The 22,925-nt window shown below is 36.2% G+C and overlaps 1 protein-coding gene across 2 annotated transcripts in view; it reads left to right on the forward strand.

Moving 5' to 3' along the window:
* The window catches only part of LOC149157996 (25.3 kDa vesicle transport protein SEC22-1-like), a 140,095-nt gene that overhangs the window by 90,604 nt on the left and 26,566 nt on the right, over window positions 1-22,925 (forward strand). For both annotated transcript variants that reach the window (XM_089436079.1, XM_089436078.1), the window contains exons 3-5: window positions 1,071-1,231; window positions 1,341-1,487; window positions 1,941-2,017. In XM_089436079.1, coding sequence (XP_089292205.1) covers window positions 1,071-1,231; window positions 1,341-1,487; window positions 1,941-2,017 — 385 coding nt within the window. The remainder of the gene's footprint in view (window positions 1-1,070; window positions 1,232-1,340; window positions 1,488-1,940; window positions 2,018-22,925) is intronic.

Genomic DNA, 22,925 nt, shown 5'->3' on the forward strand with positions numbered 1-22,925 from the left:
CATTTGAAGCAGTTAAGGTTGGAGCCTGATTTTATAATAGAGGATTGGAGTCCTCATACAAGGTTGGAGTCTTGTCAGAGACCAGGTTGGAGTCTGGATTTATAATAGAGGATTGGAGTCCTCATACAAGGTTGGAGCCTTGTGAGAGACCAGGTTGGAGCCTGGATTTATATTTGAGGATTGGAGTCCTCATACAAGGTTGGAGCCTTGTGAGAGACCAAGTTGGAGCCTGGATTGATATTTGAGGATTGGAGTCCTCATTCAAGGTTGGAGCCTTGAAGAAGTTGGAGATTTTGTTGTACAGGTTGAAGAGGATTGGAGTCCTCACTTTCTTTATTAATAAAATTATTTTTTATTATTTCTTTGTTCTGGTATATTGTGCTTCTAATCAAAGAAAAATCTTAACTGGCTAATTAACAATTGAAAGAAATACTGATTTATGCCCCCCTCTCAGTATTTCGAACAGGTTTCTGGTCGGGGGGGGGGGTCTACCGGTTCGATGACCAGTCTGGTTCTGATAACATTGATCCATATATGCTTAAACTTTTAGAAACTTCTTGGAAATATATTTCCATTTTCTTAAGGTTTATGGTCAAATACATTGTCTACAATGGCTCATTCCCAGTTCAAGTTATTCCATTTTTCTCATACATGCGCCATAACTGTGCATGCCATGTGTAAAATTCATGTCTAATGCCTAGTGAGTGTCAATGTTGTACATGTGAATGAGGTGAGAATGATGTAGTAAAGGTCATAGATTTGCATTTGAATAGTCATTTTTCACATCAAAAGTTCGTAAAATTGAACCTCTGATGGAGAATATTTGGTTTCTCTATCTGAAATATTCTCCATGCCATTATTTTTGAAGGCGAAGTAGACATTGATATTGAAATTTCGTGGTGGATATGAACAAGATAATCTAGTTTTTTACACTAAGCTTCTGTACATTTAAGTTGATTTCTGTGTTCATGAATCTTAGCATTTCTTTAATTTTTTTTTATTCATGTTTTGTCTGACTGATATATAATTCACTCTCAAGTTTCAACGTATAACTTAACTGGACTTCTCAGCTATATCATTGAAGCTCGTGTTTGTTACTTAACTATGTGTGATCGCTCTTATCCAAAGAAGCTTGCATTTCAGTACCTTGAGGAGCTCAAAAATGAGTTTGAAAAGTTGTATCAGTCTCAAGTAGAAACTGTTGCAAGACCATATGCTTTTATTAAATTTGGTAAGTTCACTTTTTCCTCTTTTGACTTCCCAAGTAAGGAATCATAAAATTTGAACTCTTCTTTTTTCTTTTGTTCTCACATGGTTGGGTCTTGTGGCTTCTTTAATAGATACATTTATTCAGAAGACAAGGAAACTGTACTTGGACACACGTACACAGCGGAACCTTGCTAAACTAAATGATGATCTATATGAAGTTCAGCAGATAATGACACGCAATGTTCAAGAAGTGTTGGGAGTTGGGGAGAAGCTTGATCGTAAGTGGTTTCCTTCTGAACGTTTGAAGTGCTTTTATCTTTGTCCATGACATGGTGCAAATTTTGTTTTGTCTGTGGATAGGCAGGGAAGGGGTTGCTACATGTCAAAGGAATTCATATTCGCAAACATTGAATTTGAAAGACCCATTTACATGTTTCATGATATTAATCATATATTTTGTTTGATAGGATACATTTCTTCAGCAAGTAATTGTTCTCTTCTTTTTCTCTTATTGTGTTTATGTTGGAAAGATAAAATGGAAAGGTGATAATTGACAGAGGAATTCATATTTTCAGTCATATTTTCGTTTTTTAAAATTCAAACTATATTTTTGTGTTCATGAGGGGATGCATTTCCCCAGAAAAGACCCCTATTGTTTTTCCTCTATTGTTGTGCTTGGTGGGGGGGGAGGAGGGACATAGAGCTCACACAGATGGCTTTTGTTCTTGCAGAAGTCAGTCAGATGTCTAGTCGTCTGTCATCAGAATCTCGGAAATATGCTGATAAAGCAAAAGATTTAAGTAGACAGGTTTGTGTCATTTGGCCCATGCAGGATTTTCACTAAATTTGCTTGATGTATAAGAAATTGCTTATATAGTCCAGTCAAAATACCTATTAATGTGTCTTATTTTGTTTGCAATTTTGTGTTTGGCTTGGTGTACTTTTGTTCCCCTGTTAATTATAAAGGCAGATATTTTTGGGCAGTGTCTCATTCTGAATGTCTTTGTTTTATCTTGCTGAATATTTTGTAACATATCAGATATTTCCATGTGAAAACATAAAAAACAATCACTATAGGATGCCCATTTTGTTGATTTAGATCTTGGTGGTTAACACCAATATAATCCTAGTGGGTGCATCATAGTCCACAAATGTTATGGAATATAACAACATAATCTTTCAACAATGAACAGCTGATGAGATGAATAATGAAATATTGAATCAATGTTACAATTAGTGAACAAATAAATTGTTCAACGAGAGGTTCTAATTTTTATCAACTGGTGATTCAAAGGGCATTTCCTCTAAATCACATCTGTATCTGTTTGGATTTGCATATCTATCATGCTGGCATTTGACCATGATTTTCCATGGAAGCAAAAGGTTCATCTTTGCCCTTTTTTTGGTTCTATTTTTAATTTTATTTTTATGTTGAAAATAAAAGACAAAAAGCAAGATTATGCTGCTCACAAGATAACACTATTGAAGCTGAGCAGAAGACAGAAAATTGCCACTAAACAAAGAGTAATAATTCAGCCACATGGCAGTAAACAATGGCAATGAAGTTATGAACTATAACTGACTGGCTATACTGGTTAAACCAAAGATACATAAACTGATTCTATAAAAAAATACATTGAGAAGCATGGACATTATCCCCAACTGTGACAGTTGAGTATTAAATTCTGGCATAGCATACTCTTAACGGTCAGGAAGATTTACTGGACTGTCATAGATATCAGTTTTGAGCCCTAAGCCTTCTCTGCTGTGGTGAAGGAGCTGGTGCCTCTTTTGCCTGTGATACTCTCAAGAACACTAGAGGGTTGCAGAAATCTTAGAGGTTAATTGACAGAGTTCAACAGCAAACCGAGTTATTCCATATCTAGTTGGAAAAAGAACTGCACAAAGACATTGAACACCATGACTTTCAAACCGAAGTCATTGCTCTTCCTCTCTGTTCCTCTCTCTCTTTTCATTGTTAGTGCAAAATAAAAGCAATAAACTAAAACAAACCTGTTTAATCAAGATCTGCACCAGTACTAACCTTTCATTTTGTCCCTTTCAAACCTATAAGATCATTTTTCAAGCCTGGAGACAAGTGATTAGAAATCTATATAGGAGAAGAAGACTCCGAGGGAAAAGCCATTGGACCCCTTTTGACTGAAAAGGGTATGGAACTCCTTACAAGATCAATTTTATAACTAGTAACCTTTGTCTATGATGCCATGGTTAAGGGGTATCTATTCCATAAAAGTCATCTAGGACTTGTGTGTGGCCTCATCTGCATAGATGACTACATTAGCATGGGGTGACCCTCCTCTAATGAAACACCCACATTGTCATGGGAATTTGTGGTGTTGTATTAACATGAACCACATCTCAAAAGACTTGGCTAACTGCAATCTTGTAGGGAGTGAGCCAGGGTTTTGAACTCGAGTTACTATCACTGCGAATGCTCTCACTTGCCACTAGACCACAGGTTGATGTATGTTGATGCATCATTAATATTATCAATGGCCATTGATGTCAAGAAGTACTTTAATGAGCCATTATTTATGCATCATCGATGATACATACATAATGCATTATAGACTATTAATGCATTAGAAATCTTAATGTATTATTATTTTTTTATTAATGCACAAACAAATAAATAATGATATATTAATAATACATTTTTTTAGGAGTACTTAAAAAATATTCCCCATGGAACTGCACTGCATAAGCTAGGGCTGGGGTAGATATTCCATCAAAGTTATCCAAGACTTGCTTCCAATCTCGTCTCTTTGAATCTCATTCCATTAGGGTCAGGCAAACCACTACGAGATTGGAACCCTGCTGGATGTCTTAATACTTTGTTGCCCTCATTAGTTAACCAATGCTGCATTGGCATTTTGACAATCATACATACTTAATGTATCATCAATGTTTATAATGTTCTATTAAATAATATTAGTAGTGTAATGATATTGATATTTTATTTTTAACGTACTTCTAATAATTTCAATAATTTAAGTGTGTTTTTTCCTCATTTTCTAATATTTTGAACGTGCCATTTTTACAACCCATATCATATTGGAAACTTGCTCTTGTTTCCCCATTATAGGTGATGTAGCTTGACACTATTATGATCAATGTTGCTGACATCATATCGGTGAAAATATCGCGGAGGGTACGAAGAAGCAAAATATTGTAAATATTGCCAAATATTGGAAAAATATTGCCAAATATCAGTAAAATTAAAAAAATACCAAAATGAGCCAACCACCCCACCCCTCTCCCCCCCAAAATAAAAAAGTGACTTAAAGCACCATAGTCTTTGTGTAGGAAATATTTTCAATCATCGCACAATATTATTGCATTATTTAGGATATTATATCACCATCTGAAAATGTCGTGACATTTGCCAGCAATAATATCGGCTAGTGGAAAATATTGGAATTTCGCAATATTATCGTGATGTTGGCAACATTGGTCTGATGATTGGCACATGCACAACCCCAAACATCCTTATTGTGTTTAAAGATCACTTGGGTTTGTTCCAAATAATTAACTGTCTAAAACTTGACCTTTTCGGTTCAAGTGGTTTCTTCTAGAGTCTAGCAAAATATTCTAATGCAAAAACCAACTCCTAATTCCACACCCCAAGGTTTAAGAGATCCATTGCACCTATACATACTAGAATCAAAGACCTGAGAACAAGATAATATAGGTTCTTCTATCATCTTCTTTTAGATCATATCTTAGCCTATGTTCACTCCAAAAGCACCAAGCCTTCAATTAGAGCACACATGACTAAAGTTAGCAATACCCCATGGAAACCATTCAAGGCTGAAAGCCTAAAACAGCTCTAACCAAAGTGAGGGGATTCCATCATGATATAAATTCCACCTCAAGCTTCTATCTGCAAAACAACTTCGAGTATTAATTTTTTTTGAGTGAAACGAGAATTTGTAGAGAATCGCTAACTTCGAAAGATCGGCTGCCAGCCTATCACTATTACACCAGATACACCTATTTCACAAATGCCACAAACGGGCCAGTTACAACATGTCTCCGGAAACTTGAACCCACGCAGCTGGGGAAACAAATTGCTCACCAAACTGCTCAAGTGAAGATCCTTTGACAAAAAAACTGTATTACTATTAAAAAATAAGAGGTACAAAAAAAGATTTGAAAAGAAACTGAGATTTCCCTATTGAGTTAAAAATTAGGGAACCAACCACTTTGACATCAGAAGGGTGTCAAACAGCAAATCAGGGAATCGTATTCTACTTGTAAATTTTGTTTCTTAGGAAGATCCACCTTCTAAGGTTATTCTTAAATAGATTTGATAATCCATTTAGAGGCTAATCCATCTCCTTAAAATCTGATATTCCTTAATCCCAAACCATCTTTACTTTTAGAAAGGATACAAAGACTCCAAGCGACTGAATGTCTCTTTCTTGTTAAGTGGCTTGTTTCATCTGACCATAAATAGTCACTTAATCTTCTTTACATGACCAAAATAACCATTGTTAAACAACCAACAAGAATCATAATAGATATGAAATGCAAATAGTGCTTTCTGACACATTTGATATGTACTTTCCAAGGGGAAAACCCTTTGTCTATTAAGTTAGCTTAGCATTGAATTTTTCCAAAAATCAATTCCGCATCTCTTTTGGGGAAACTTTCAACGCAAGAGAGTATTTAAATTTTGAATGAAATTGGAAGATAAGATGATCTTATTAATGCCCACAAATGACCAAATGGTTATTTAAATTTTGAATGAAAGTGGAAGATGAGATAATCTTATTAATGTCCACAAATGACCAAGGAATAGGTCAGTGGTACTAGGATCTACAACCAATTAACATTGGGAGTGCCAAGATCACTCTAATGCTAAACATGAAAAGATGCACATGGTTAATTTCCAACCCTGCTTGATGACCCAAATCTGTGGGGGTGGGATTGTCACCAAGAAATAAGCTTAGATTTATCCAGCCAACTTTTGAAGATGAAGATAGAAAATATGTAACTTAAAATATATTTTAGAGAACTCAGGAAAAATTGAATTGTAATTATCAAATTGAAGGTCTAGTCACTCCAAACAATCACCCTTTGGCTGGGGGTGGGCGGGTGTGCGTTGCAGAGATGTCTCTTACAACATAATACACATCCATAGTTGACAATACAAAAAGGGGTGCTGCAAGAGGGCAACCTTGCTTGATAGGTCTCTGCAAGTGAATTTTCTCAATAAAATCTTTCCTTGATTTCTAATTGAGCAGAAGGATCCTAAGAAAATTAACATTAACCATCCTTATAATGCTTTCAACATGAATTTAATAGAGTCCTATTCAATTCTATCGTAAGACAATCAATGCTGATGGAAAGTTCTGAGTAGAATTATTGGTATAATACTTAACTTTTGATGCAGAATTCAACATTTTCTCCTAGGGATGAATCCAGTTTGGGTAGTTCATGTTTCAGTAGACAGAGCTTCCTAGATTCTCAAGGCCAAGATTTTGTAGGAAAGATTGAACAAGGGAATGCGTTTTTAATTCATAATAAATAATTCATCCCTAGGCTCCAGAATTAACTTAATAAAGGTGATCTTAAAGGAATTGAAATGTCTAAGTCCATGCTAGTTGGAGTTGTGCTAAGGAAAAGTTCGACGGGAATCGATGCAGGGGCATGCAGAATTGATTGTTGTATCAGAAGTGTGGAGTAGCATAGAAGAATCAATGCAGGGTGCACATTGCAGTGACCAGCCCCTTGTGTAGTTCATAGTTGTAGATAGTGCTTGGTTACGAATGCACTAAAAAGTTAGGGTGCACTATATAGAGCCATGACCCAGTTGCACATGACAAAAGTTTGTCCGTCTTATATTTTGCATGCAACCTAGTGTGCTGGTTTCATTGCAAACGCCACAACTAAAAATAATTTGGGTGTGCATGTGGAATTGGACAACTCATGTTGATGTTCGTAGCTTGGGCAGGTACTCATGCACATGCCTAAGTGTTTAGGCATGCAGAAGTCGCCCAAGATCTCCTTAGACACTTGCTCTAGTGTGAGCAAGTTGCATTACTTGGCCTAAGTTTCAACTTAGGAAAAGCACATAATTATTATGTTGGCTAATTAAGCTAAAGAAACATTAGAAAATGTAAAGTATTTACTTTAGTATATATGTTTTAATCTTAGACATTGATCTAAAGTGAGGCGAGGTCTAATGTTGGTTGTCAATCACTTTGGAAAAACACATAATTATTATGTTTGATAATTGAGCTAAAGAAACATTAGAAAAAGTAAAGTATTTATCATAGTAATTATGTTTTAAGCTTATCCCTTAATCTAAAATGAGGCGAGATCTAATATTGATTTTCAATCACTTTGGAGATTAGGGTTCGATATTTTGCTCAACTAAAGTTATAAAAGCAAGGATAAGAAGAGGGAGAAGATACACCATACAAAACCATAAGATTGAGAGAGGCATCTCAGTGAGGAGTGTGATGCGCTAGTATGTTCGGTCCAAGGAAGGGGGTAGAAAGGAGATCCAGATCAACCAAGGAGGGCTTGATTAGCTGGATCAGATCCAATTGTTGTACATGTATTTCCTCAGTTGGGCCATTACCCCAGAACGAGAGTCCAAGTATGTTATGAATATTTCTAATGATGCACTGATTTGTTTGGGCATAATCTATTGTGTCAATGTTTGAGATTGGTTACATTTTTGCTCCCACTAATAATTTTAAGATCCTAGTTGTTTATTCATTCAGTATATTTGTAGTATGCTAGGTGAATGGTTTGCTGGTTGCTAGGTTTAGGTTTGCAGGAGAATTAACATGGTATTAGAGCAATAAACTTTGAGAACCGATCTCAAGGTGCCAGATTTGTACAGGATCATTAGGGCCAGGTTTGGCTGTGATCGTATGGTGTGAATCTTTTTTTAAGGGTGAAGGATCTTGGCCCTATGGAATCCACACAATGGTATGGATGAAAATACACCAGGGGCCGAATTCAAAGTTTGTTGCAAGTATATATAAAAAAATAAGAAAAAAAGAGAAAAAGGATGACAGTTATGTCCAATAGTTGTGATGCCGCAGTCAGACCCAACCCCCTACGTAGGTGAAGGGTTGAGACAAGCCGAGAGAAAGGGAGTCGATTGATCGAGCATCGAAAGATTCAACGACTGCAGCAACATCGGGCTACCAAAAGACACTGACAACAGTAGGGTTCAGACTAACCGGCCAAGGCATACACCGAGACAATTAGCTTGCAAATATGCCAACCGATCAACAAAATGAAAATGCGACGGTGATAGGACTGTGTATAGGTGTTAAGGAACAATAGCCCCACATGCACAGGAAACCACTAGACGATAGTGTGAGAGGCGGAGCAATGGGGAAAACGAGCAATGGAGTTGACCAAGGGTTCTCTCTCATAGAAACAAGTGGTAGATAACCACAAGCAATAGTAGGCTTACTTCAAGAAGCATAAGGAGATCGAGAAGGTGGATAAGGTGACAAAGCTAGTAGACCCTTTCTACAACCTGGTAATGGATATTTGTGTTGCATAGGTTTATCAACCACCAGATAGCAGTGTGGTGGTCAAGCAGAGGGTACAAAAGACTGTATTAGTCATAATCATATTTGGGTGCCTAAAGGACAAGTTAAAAAATTCTTCAGAAATACATCAGCGAGATTTGGAAATATGACTATAGTAGGTCTTCGGTTTGAAGACATATTAGATGGAACTTCAAACTTCCTACCTTGGAAGGCTAGGGTAACTTTGGTTCTCAAGGAAAACAATCTTGGGGAGATTGTTTAGACCAAGATCTTGGAGCCGTTAGATCCTTAGGAGAAGGCCATCCTATCAAAGAGGGAGATAAAAGCATAAAGAGCACTCTTGAATGTTGTGAAGGATCATTTGATTCTTGACTTAACCAAGAAGCAAATAGCCAAGAGATGTTCGAAGCCTTGGTAGGATTATACCAAAGCAAAACCGTAAACTTGAAGATGATATTGAAGGAATCTGAACGACACAGATGACCAAGTTTGAATCAGTTATGAGTTATTGATGAGGATCACGCAGATTCGTGATCAACTCGTAGTAATGGGTGAAAAGGTAGAAGACTTAGAACTAGTAATTGTGGCATTGAATAGGTTCTCAAAGACGTAGGATCTGTTTTTCAAAGGAGTCTGTGCTTGAGATAAACTACCCACATTTGATAGGCTAAGGGATGACTGCATACAAGAGGAAATTAGGTTACAGTCAAAGGGCAAGATCAACAAGCAGGAAGATGATGAGAATGTGGCTCTGATGGCAAAGGGAAAAGGAAAGAGTTTGAGTAGGAGTGAGGAGTCAGCTTCACTGTTGAAGAAGGAGGACTGGACCAAGGTCAAGTGTTTCTCATGTTGTAAGACAATGAAATATGCTTCATAGTGTCCAGAGAGGAAGAAATGAGGAAAGGCCACAGATTCAAGTGTAGCTACGTTGATAGAAGATCAAGAGGAGTTTTCCAGGAAGTTTGAAATGAAGTTATCGCTTGTTTCCTACCTTTCCTCGAGCATCTTACCAGTTGGTGCGTGGCTACTAGAGAGTGGAGCCACGAGACATATGACAAGAGCATGGGGACAATTTGGCAACTTGACTGAGTAGGACTCAGAGTTGGATGTGGAGTTTGGTGATGATGCCAAACATGTGGTAAAGGGGGTTGGAACCAGTGTATTAAGAAATGGCCGGCTCAGAACCGACTCGGCCGAGTTGGTTCGAGCCAGGCCTCAAAAATTTGACTCGGCCAAGTATTCGGTTCGGCCAGCCGGGTTAATACCGAGCTGACCGGCTCGGTATTAACCCGACCGGCTCAGCCGAGTCTGTATTAACCCGACCGGGTTACATACAGCGACCTAGGCACATAAAAAACATCGATTTTTTTTTTTTTTAATTAATTGTTTAGCCTGAGAGAGATTTGTTCTGGGTTGCTAGCAGTAGAAGCTATGATGGTTAAAATGGACAGAAGCCTCTTAACCAAAGTTTCTTAGTGGTTTGTAATGGTTTTGTAGAGCAGTTTTTGGAAAAGGCTAAAGCTTAGTTGATTGTACTTGGATGCATATACATAGTAAGGATCTTTTGAATCTTAGAATAGAAATATATTTCCTGGCCACCATGGAAACCAATGAAACATAATATATTAGAAACTCTTACAGTAGAACAAATTTAGGTCCCATTTGAACTTTTATATACCTGTTGTCTGACTCTGATGATGATCCAGAGATTGATCCACATGATCTTGGCTCCTCTGGCAGTAGGTACTAGCTAGTAGTACTAGTCACAGTTTATTTTTGTTGTAGACGCCATTTCTAGCCTTCTTGGTTATGTGTTTTTGTTTTGATCATGTATGTATTGGACAGTGCACTGGGTGCCATTTTGATATAATGGATATATTCATGAGCCTACTTTGATCATATGTTGTCTTCCATCTATATTCTAATGCTGTGTTTGGAAATATGAATGAAAATCTTTAAAATTATGTTTTTTTATAAAAAAATAAATATTTAATGTATTTTTTACAACGATCGAGTCATTGAAATCGAGCCGCCGAGTCGATACAGAGTCAGAGTCGGAGTTGGAGTCGACCCTCGGCCGAGTCGGTGTCGAAGTCGGAGTTTTAAAACATTGGTTGGAACAATGGTATTTCAACTTGAGTGAGGAGGTAGGATGGAAGTGAAGGATGTGTTATGGGCGCTAGAACTCAAGTGGTGTTTGCTCTCAGTCTCTATGATGGGGAAAAAGGGGTTTTGTGTAGCATTCCATGATGGAAAGACACTAATCAAACCCATGAGATCTAACTTTGATGAGGGACATGTCATTGGAGTTAAAGAGAGCAACTTGTATAGGCTAGCCGCTAAAGGGCCAACCTATTCGAGCATTGGCAAGAAGCAGAGCAGTGAGATTCCTCCAAATCAGTCAAGAAGGTCTCTTGGTATGAGATGATGTTACAAGATGTTCAGGAGTAGTAGGCTTCCAGGAACTAGTCAATGGGGAGCATGACTTCGAGGATGTTTCCAAACCAAGTGGCAGGGAAGGCTTCCAATTCAGAGGGAGTAGCTAAGACGAAGGATGCAGTTCCAGAATTGAAGCCAGTTCCAGGAGGCAAAAGTACTCCCTCGCTAAGAGGGAGTGTTGATGTTTGTAGCTCGGGTAGGTACTTCTGTACAAGCCTAAGTGTCTAGGCGTGTACAAGCCGCCAAGATCTCCTTATTAGACACTTGCTCTAGTGTGAGCAAGTTGCATTTGTAACTTAGCCTAAGTTTTAACTTAGGAAAAACACATAATTATTATGTTGGCTAATTGAGCTAAAGAAACATTAGAAAAAGTAAAGTATTTACTTTAGTAATTATGTTTTAATCTCAACCCTTGATCTCAAATGGGACGAGATCTAATCTCAGTCGTCAATCAATTTGGAGATTAGGGTTAAGATTTAGCTTAATGAAAAGTTATAAAAGCAAGGCTAAGGAGAGAGAGAAGATACAACATACAACAACAAAAGATTGAGAGAGGCATCTCAGTGAGTGTGTTGGGTTCGAGGAAGGGGGCAACAAGGAAATCCAGATAAACCAAGGATGACTTGATTAGCTGGATGAAATCTAGATGTTGTACATGTATTTCCTCTGTTGGGCTATTATCCTAGGACGGGAACACAAGTAGGTTTTAAATATTTTTAATGATGAACTGATTTGATTGGGCATAATCTATTGTGTTAAATTTTGAGATTGGTTATGTTTTTGCTTCCACTAATTAATGCTAAAAACCTAACTATGCATTCATTCAATTGATCTGGAATCTGCTAGGTCAATGGTTTGCCGGGTGCTAGGTTTATAGGAGAATTAACAACTCAATGAGTGGGTGCATGGAATTCCAATAGTTGTGATGAGTTGTCTTCAAAAGGTGTCTCCCCTTGTTCGAAAAGTTAATGTAAATTATTGTATTATATGGAATATGAATAGAAGAAAGACAAATCACTTTGTCCTCAGATTATTTATACACCTTGTAACATTGTAAATGGGATTGGATGAATTGGGCTTTTTTTCTTAGAGGCCTCATGTTCATATATCTTGCCATACTTTTTAACTTTATTAATAAAATTTAAGTTGATTTGCTACCCAAACATAGATGCCATTGAGTATGAAATGTTTGTTTGATGAATGTGAACTTTATTTTTCATGCTATAATTACAAAGTGTGTATGGATAATTAAACTCCATAATTTGTGTTGAGGTTATAGTATTTTTGTGAGTGTACTCCCTCGTTTTCTATAAAATTGGTAGCATATCATATTTTTCAATGTAATTGTAGGAATTTCATGCACAATTTAGGGTAAGGAATTGCTCTAGAGATGGAAGATAATTTGTAGTGTTGAATTGAAGTGCTTGAGCAAGGATTTGCTAATCTTAATGACCAAATGGGAAACATTGATGGAAAAATGTTTGATATTGAGCAACACCTTTTCTTCGTTGTCAAATTTGGGACCCTCACTCAAAGTGGAGATGAAGGAATTTTTTTCCCTAGTTAGATAGTTGCTCTATAATTAACAACTCATTGAGATAACTTGATTTCTATTATGATGTGCAACAATGCATAAATGAGTACACGGTTGCCTTCACAACGTTGAGAATGCATGGAGAGGCTTTTTTGCTTTGATGTGATTACTTATGTCAACGTAGATAGACCCTAATCACCACTCAAATTGTGATGTGGGATGGGTTTAAAATTTTGGTCCAAGACAAGTTCTATATGATCAACTGTGGTAAGGAGAAACAAAAACAATTGTAGTCCTTGTAATAGAAGTCGAATCAATCTTTAGATGTCTCTATCAAAGAATTCAACCATTATACCACTCAATTGAGAGGATGGATGAAGAATCTAAGTTAATCACCAAGTTCACTGTTGTATTGGTCATCTAAATCTAGGAGGTACTTGAGATATTCAACATTTGCACTCTAGAAGGTGCTTGTTGTAGGATGAAGTTAGTGTATGCCAAGATTAATTGTAGGAAGCCAAACAATGGTGTTAGTGTTGATTCCGCTTGGGGAAAGAAGACTAGTTTTAAGGATAGTGTGCAGAAGAAGACATTACGAGGCACTGTGTAGACGAAGAGCAACTCTAGGACATTGAAGAAAGGAAGTTTCACAATGAAGAAAAAAATTCCTTTGGGCAATTACTATTAGTGCAAAGGGCATTCAAAAGAAGATTGTTGGAGACTACATTTGGAGAACTGCCAAAAGTTTGCATACACAAAGTACGGTCAAAATGAGTTATCAATTCTTGATTCTATAATCAAAGGCATTTCTTTGATGTCGACCATTCATTCCAATGGCACAGTGACTAAAAATTTATTTCTTTGATGTCGACCATTCATTCCAATGGCATAATGACTAAGAAGTTATTTCTTTGATGTCGACCATTCATTCCAATGGCATAATGACTAAGAAGTTATTTTCCATCGGCACCCACATTAAGGAATTTGTTACTATATATTTTGATACTGGAAACCAATAAGATTTAATATCAAAAGTATTAGTCAAGAGCATAATTTGCCTATAGTGGTGTATCTTGAACGCTACTCCTTGGGATGGCTTAGTAAGAATAAGGGTTTGTACCAATGCAATGTGAAGTTAACCGTCTTAGTTGATTATGTCGATGAAGTAAATTTCAATGTGGTCCCTTTAGATGTGTCTTGAGCTTTTTTGGTTGAAACATACATTTTATATTGAGATAAATATGTTTACATAAGTGAGAATAAAGGTGGAAGGGCATGTACAAAGATGACTCATATCTTCTTCTTCAACGCTACTAGGGCAGAAATAAAATCCAAATATGCTAAAGCATCTAATTCTTTAGCATATTTAATCAAATATAGACTTTAGCTAACAACTGCGAACATACCTCTTCCCACCAAACATGAAAAAAGGAATGAAATGAATTGATCTCATTAGAAAAGTCATACTTGCATCTTCACCTCCGACAAGTGAATGATGTAGTGATTCTAAGGCAATGCGAAATTTGTGGGAAAGTAGAAGGCACTTTGTATCATGGATCTCCCAACAAATCTGCTCCCCAATGTAGTGATTCTAAGGCAATGCCAAATTCCCGAGAAAGCAAAAAGCACTATGTATCATGAATCTCCCGACAATGTTGCTTCCTAATGAAGTTTCCATTGAAACAAAATTGAGTGTTGATCCTGGATATATTTCCAAAAATCCTTAGCAATTCCTTGCTATAAATTGATTATTGTTAATTCCTAAGCTAAATTGATTAGCAATTCCTTAACAATTCCTTGCTAATCATTTACCTATTAGATTCTTTGCTGTAAATTGATTATTATTACAAATCTATTGATTAAAAAGCATTATTGAGATTTTAACACCTAAATAAAATATAACTACGAAAGCGAAATAATATACCAATCTCAAACACATGCACACATATATTTTTCCCTTCAAATTTGCTGATTCATTAGTAATAATATTCAACATACAATGGCTCCTTTACTGGGATAATGGCCCTATGAGGAAAAATACAAATATTGTTGGAAATCAGGAGGTTTTTCATCTTATCATTTAGGATTTTTATTACATGATAATTACTTGTGAGACTATTAGCATTCTTATTATTATGTTTTCTTTCTTCATCAAGCAATTACCATAAAACATGAAGATCACAAAAGACAATAGAACACAAGATATAGGCTACAAGCCAGGCAAAAATCCCTCTAAGGGGAAAACCTATAAATTTCTCTTCTTATAGAATTAAGTCAAATGAGATATCCAAACCCCATAACCATAGAAAACTTCCATCTCTAGATGCCAAGTTAAGCCTTTCTTCTTTCCAGCAGATCCATCAGCGAGAGAGCAACAACAAGAGAAGTATCAAGGCAGATCTTCCACAAACCCTAGCTCAAGAGAAACTTTTTTCTTTGGACTTCAACCTCCACTTCTTCTCCGTCCTCTCTACGATATTTCAGACCATAAATAATCAAGTGTGAGTGTTCAAATGAGCTCCATCTTCCCTCTATTTATATAGTTTAGAGGGGGTGTGAATAGACACGTCCATTGGGGCAGAGCCAACTTGTCATTTAGGCGAACTTGGCAGCTAGAGGGTTTTTTGACCTAAAATTACATATTTAAATTTTTTTTTTTTTTTACAATATGTCCAAATAGGACTTTGACTCAAAAACCTAGAAACATGAAGAATATGCTTGTCTAGAAAATAATAATAATTTTTCTTTTTCTTTTCTTTTGCTTTTTACATCAAATACATAATGGTACAAATTATGAAGACCGTAACTAGTTACATTCTCCAACACTCCCTCTTAACTAGGGAGGTATTCATAATTGTACACCTAGTACAAGGATATTCTCAAACTGAAGAGTTCTCATAAGAAGAGTTGGATTGGTAAGCCATTTTTAAGCATCAACATCATGACCAACATTGTCAACATAGTAAGGCCTTAACTTGACAAACTCTTCTTATATCAGAGCATAATGTTGGGAGGCTTTACGTGAAATACCACACTACCTCTTCAAGGTACATACCCATCTGGATGTTCACTAGGTATGTCCTTTTAGGACTATTCTTATCTTGGATTCCCAATCCTTAAAGAATATTGATCCTCTTTGACCACTCTTATCTTGGATACTTGTCCAATCCTCAAAGAGTGTCGGTCAACACAAATACCTCCTATCTTGGATTTTTTATCCTCTAGGAGATCACAGATGCTTATCCAATCCTCCATTCTCCCTACCATGGCCTTCACTTAGACGTATGATTGTTAGTCTTGGCCTAGTGCATGACACATGATAGAAGAGAATACAATGTCCATCATCACTCCCTCTCAACCAGGGAGGATATCCTCATTCCCACTTGATCAGGGAATAGATCCTTGCTCCTATTTAAGGAGACTTCTTACTCCCTCTAAAACATAGAGGAGATTCTTTCACTTCCTTTCAATTGGGAAGTCATAACCACAAGCTCTCTAGCTTGTCTTCATACGTTTATCAGCTTCCCGTTCTTCATGGAGATAGTTGTTGCATAGATCCTTCTTTCTATTGTATCTCATCATATTGAGCTTATTTCTTCTTGGATGTTATGGAGCCATCTTTTTCCTTCAATCTTGTGACATGATTCAGGCCATCAACCTTTCGTATCACTTTCCTTTAGTTATCGTCAATAAAGGCATTATATTGAACCTTATCATATTTCCTTTTAAACATGAAAGTGATCTTCATGAACATTAGGTTATCCTCTTATATTGCTACCTTTCAATCCCAAGGTGATAATGATGTAAACACCTTGACTACATAATCCTTTAGGCAAAACCATTCACTCAATCCATATGTTCTTTGAATTGAGTTCAATATCAATAGTTGAACTTTCCTTAACTGTCATTATGTATTTTTGGAACATCCTTCTAGGTAGCAAAACAATATGTCAACCAGATAACCAATATCAAAAATTAATATTAGACTTACCTTATCATGATGGCCCCTTTCATCAAAGTATTTTCTTACTTGAATCCTTTGAGATCAACATCCTTTCGCATGATCCATCTCCATATTGTATAAGAATCTTTCTCCATGCATTCATTTTAATCAGGGTGCCCATGGATCGAACTTGATTAGCAAGCTACAATATCTTCTTCCTTGGAGTTGTCATTGTCAACTCTCTTTCTTTCTTCAGGAGACCATATTTGATGTCGATCAAATGAGTTCTCTTTCCAGCCTCTTCATGGGCTTTTGCAATATGACCTACCAGGGATCCAAGTCATATCCCAAGCAGATCATCAATATCAGAGTTGTCAAATTATAACAACTTCTTGGAAAAGGTGTCAAATTATGCTATATGCTCCCTCTGAAAATCAACATTTCTTTGCACGCTTAATCTTCATATTGCAACAAGATTTTGCTTCATCGAACTCATCGGTTGGAAGCTTCAACATTATGTTCATTAGGGTCTTTACAGTTCCCTCTTTCCATCATGCTCCTCATCGTCAAGGAGTCATCATCAAGCATGAGTCTTGCTCAACTTTGTTCTTCCATCCTTCTCGTTTTGCTTCCTTTATTATGTACTTGCACTTTTTATCGACAAGTACAACAAAGCAAAATATGCAAAGACAAAAGCATGATGTCAATTTTGTCAATCTAGGGTTCCCATGTTTCTCAGACGGTGTACTTCTAGGGTTTTAGTTACAAACCCTATATTTCTTGATCCAACCCTTGATAGGTTTTTTTTTTACTTTCAATAGAAACATCAACCCTAGGGTTCTAATTTTAAATCCGAGGTTTTATTCAATTCAACCCTTGCTAGCGTTTTACCATATACCCTAGATTATGCTTAAACAATTCAAACCTACAAACCCTAGATGTTTTATTTTAAGTGCTAGGGTATTTTTAGAGAGAACAATCAATTAGGGTGAGGGTTTTCAATCCTAGGTTTAGTTCAAAATCCCTAAATTTCAACATTCTTCAAGACTTTTACAAACCTACAACCCCTAGAATCTCAAGATATGCAATAGATTAACTGGAAAACCCTAAAGACTCTTACAGACCCTTTGTAATGATCATAACCATAGTCTAGACACTTAACATGAGATATATATAAACATTGTACATACTCTTCAATATAACCATACCTCCAAAGATTTGGTCTTGTCAACACTTCTTCAACATATGCCTCAACTTCTCTTTTGTTGAGCTTCCAAATTTGTCTTTATGCAGAGCTATGCCATTCTTCAAATGTCATTCCTTTCTTTCTTTAAGAGAGAGAACTATTCTCTATCAATTCTACCAATGTCATTGTACTTCTTCGAAATGATTTAAACCACCATGAAAGCCATTCGGTTACAATCATGCGTCTATCATTGTCATCGTGGATCACAATTTTATTTTCAATTAAATGTTGTCACTGTGACCATAATTCTAATCATTGTCATGTTATCGTGGTCAATTTCCAATTATATTGTTGTACATGGCAATGCTTATTTCATTGCCAACGCTCATACTTCAAGACATAGTCAGAGGTTTCGAGCCATGAGTCACAAGTGAGATCATTGTCACATGGGTACATGCTAGCTATTTATCAAATTCTGATTGTCATATCCGTCACTTTGCATTAGCTTTTATCTTGTCCTTCTTTCATAGAGCATTGATTCCTTAAATAGGTCGACCACATTGATATCACTGAGTCACCATATTACCTACTATTCGTAGACCGTCATTAATAGTTGTTGAATACAATAGTATCAACGCTGAACCGCTGTCTTATGTAATGCTAAATAGAGCCCAAACTACTTCAGTCAAGGTCAGAATTATAGTGTCACTATGTCTGGAAAGGCTAAACAAAATGATTGAGCCTGTTTTGAGTCAGAATATATAGTATATGACGATTGAGCTACACATAGTATGATCATATACGAGCTATGCCAAACAAATGTGAACGAAGCCATACGACACAAAATCCTCGAGCCATACAAAGTGCGATTTATTGTGTGATGACATCATAAAACATTGCCTCTATTCAAAACAACTGATGGCATCCTTTAGATCGATGTAAAACGATGAGTCATAGAGTTGAATCTCAGTTCTCATGACTGCGAACCATACGTTGAACCATGTAGAAAAAGAGAGAGAGAGAGAGAGGCCCAAAAACATCAATCTTGATCTTCTTCTTCTTCTTCGTCCTTTTCCAGCTTCTATCTTGAGGAGATCGAACTTGCTTGAGTGAGTGTGCAAATGAGGTCGAATTCCTTCTTATTTATAGGCTTATGAGGGGTACAAATTTTTATCTTGAGGCCGACTTGACTCTATGACAAACCTAGAAGCACTCAATGGTTGCTTGACCTAAAATTAAATTTCTCTTGAGAATGAAACCCATGCCTCAAGAACACATAATAAATTTATTTTTCTCTTTTCATTAAATACATAAAATCACGATTACATATGCCATTATGAAGACCAAACCTAGTTACATATTTCAACACCAACAAACACATTGGAAAAAGTACTTGCCCTTGGTTGAATTTGCATACAATAACAGTGACCACAGTTCAATCAAAATGCCTCCATTTGAAGAATTATATGGAAGACCTTGTAGAACACCGCTAAGTTGGGTAAGGTTAGAGGACCGAGTGATAGTAGGACCAGAATTAACTCAAGAGATGGAAGAGCAGGTAAAAAAATTAGACAACGGTTAAAGGAAGCACAAGATAGACAAAAAAGCTATGTTGATGCTCACAGGACAGATAGGAATCATGAAGTAGGGGATCAAGTTTTTATCTGCATTAGGCCAAACAGAGCACCATCCGGTTTGGAAAAGAACAAAGTTGTCACCCCGGTTTATTGGATCATTTAAAGTTCTGGAAAAAGTTGGACATGTTGCCTGTTGTCTTGCACTGCCACCCCACTTGCATAAAATTCATAATTTTTTTCATGTATTTGTACAGAGACATTACATAGCTAACGAATTGCATAACCTTCAATGAAAGAAACTGCATGTATCGGACGGGGGAACCATTTTGGTCAAATCATTATGTATATCGGAACGTAGGGTTCGACAACTCAAGAAACGCCCGGTAGACCAAGTTAAGGTCCAGAGGGACAAGTATAGTCTTGGATTGGCTGCTTGGGAAGACATAGAGACCATATGCCAGAAATACCCTAACTTGTGTTGATTTTGAAGCACTTAAAACCTTATTTGTATATTTTTATTTATTTTGGCTGGATACTTGAGACTATCATTTTTCACAATTCTATAACTATGAAAAGTTACCAGTAAGAATGATATTTCAAATTATTATGCTTAATGTTGTTGGTACATGTATACCAATATAAAGTATGTTATATGCTTAACATTGCTGATACATGGATACTAATATGAATTATGTCATGGATGTGATGTCTATACATTTTATTTTACGTATCAAGATGAACGATGAGATGGAATGAAAAGAATGACTACACTTGATTACTTAAATGTGAAAGCTAACTTAGAGATATATTGGCTAGACATAGCCAAATATGTTATATGTACTCGAAGACCAATATCATAAATGGCAACATATTAGGAATGCACAAAAACTATTATCTTAATACAATTGGTTTTGGATATATTGATGCATATGTTATAATGTGTGAACAAGTGTTCCCATTGCAGATATTATTGTTATTGAACCGACTGCGTCATAACAAAACTACAAGAACAATTGAGGCTTAATGAGATTCCATGATAGGGTGTTGACCTTGGTCCTACTAGGAGGGGTGGAGGTGTTGCCCACTGTTTATCCTCCAAAACCTGGAGTCATGGGAGAACTGTGCGAGTCACGCTGCCCTAGACAGATGATGATGACTGCCAGATGCCTACTGGGAAATTAGGGCAATATAGTCGACGTTGTGGCTTGTCACCCTTGAGGTTTATGATTGGTTTTGCTGGTATAGTTAACGCCATGGCATATTCTAGTAGTGGACAGATAGGATGAGAGTGAAATAGATTAGGAAGGATAGGATGATTTTAGAATAGCTTGGGAGCTCAATTAGTGTAGGGAATGACTATTAAAGTTGTAAACCTATAAATGTTCAAAACACAAATTTTAAGTGCCCTCACATTAAACGAGAATTCAATCAAATGACACAATCCTTACATGATTATATTAATCGCTAAAATAATTATTAATATACTATAAAAACCCTAACTTCAGGACAAAGTTTTTTGAAGGAGGGGTGTATGTAATGACCTATTTTAAATTACAAAGAGTATAAGAATATTAGCATGCATAAGAGAGATGCATATGATAGCTACATATGCATGCATCATATGTACTGTAATAGTATACATACTAACTTATTATAAGAAAAAATGTTCAAGTATAGGGTAATGAATCAATTATTGAAGTACTAAGTAAATAATCAACCCACCATAATATAATGAATATATTGAGTGGAGTACTCAATGTGTGTATTACCATCATAATTTATAACTAGAATATATTATACAAAATAAAAAGTAAATACAATGGGTTATACAAAGTATAAAGGGGAATATAATATATATTGCACAAAAGAGAAATTATAACATATATATATATATATATATTTATTAATTTGTTATGCAAATTAAAAGAAATTAAAATATAAATATTATCTTAAGTAAAAGAAATCATAATATAGATATTTAACAATCTAAAGGAAATAAAATACAAACAAATTAATTAAGAAATACAATTCATATGGGATTATAAATAGAGTCTTGGTCGTTAAATGAAGGCGGTGCCCCAAATCTATTAACCCATCTTGTCAGAGGGTAGTGACCGCCTGCAAAATTTCGGATAATATTTTATTGAAGGCGGTGAAGAGATTGCGGGGCGAGGAAGGAACCTCGAGGATTTAAGGAGAGGAGGAGAAGTTTAGAAGGGGGAATTGAAAGTTTGTCTTTGGAGTGGAGAGAAGAATTTGTCTTTGGAGTGGAGAGAAGACAGAGGAAGAAATATAGAGAGAGCCATAGATAAAGGAGGAAGTTTGAGCAATTGTTCTTGGAGCCTTAGGCACAGGGGCCATAAGACCTCAACTTCAAAGTTTTCTAGATCTAGAAATCAGATAGATTGATCCCAAATAGGCTGGAAGGAAATGGTCGGTTTGGAAGCAGGAGTAGATTGGGAGCAACGACAACTGGAATCAATTTCAAAGGAGATTTCCAAGTATTTGAATTAAATTGGTAAATTTTGGTTAAATTGATTATTTGGTAAATTGTAAAAATCTAGCAATTAAATTTCTGGTTAATTGTAAAGTCTGGGCTTTAAATATCTCAAGACATTGTAATGCGAGTTCTAGATGAAAGTTGTTAAATGAACCTAGATTATCTTTTTATAGTGCACAGTGGATATACAAGCCACTGTACTGCATTTTGAACCATATAAGTCTGATCCATATATGAACCAAGCAAATAATGCTTCAGATCTCGGATCTTGATCTCCTTTAGGTTTAATGTCACCAGAACATGATCTTTAGCCTCCTTTTTCAGACCTTAGCTCTGATACCATGTTGAAAATCAGGAGGTTTTTCATCTTAACATTAGATTTCAATTACATGATAATTACTTGTGAGAATATTAGAATTTTTATTATTATGTTTTCTTTCTATTATTATTATTATTATTATGTTTTCAAGCAATTACCATAAAACATGAAAATCATAGAAGACAATAGAACACAAGATATAGGCTCCAAGCTAGGGCAAAACCCAAATTTTTTTCTTATAGAATCAAATCAAATGATATATCCAAGACCCATAACCACAAAAAACTTCCACCTCTAGATGCCAAGTTAAGCCTTTCTTCTTTCCAACAGATCTATCAACAAGAGATCAACAATAAGAGAAGTATCAAGGCAGATGTTCCACAAACCCTGCTCAAGAGATTTTTTTTTTTTTTTTATTTTTGTTCAGACTTCGGCCCTCCACTTCTTCTCTGTCCTCTCTGCGATATTTTCGACCACAAATCATCAAGTGTGTGTGTTCAAATGAGCTCCATCTTCCCTCTATTTATACAGTTTAGAGGGGGTGTGAATAAACACGTCCATTGGGGTAGATTCGACTTGTCATATAGGCTGACTTGGCACTTAAAGGGTTTTTTGACCCAAAATTACATATTTAAAAATTCTTTTTCTTTTTCTTTTACAATATGTCCAAA

Source organism: Pinus tabuliformis, chromosome 5_2 (genome assembly GCF_031772625.1).
Source record: "Pinus tabuliformis cultivar Carrire ecotype Pingquan chromosome 5_2, CPIR1, whole genome shotgun sequence".
Lineage (NCBI taxonomy): Eukaryota > Viridiplantae > Streptophyta > Pinopsida > Pinales > Pinaceae > Pinus > Pinus tabuliformis.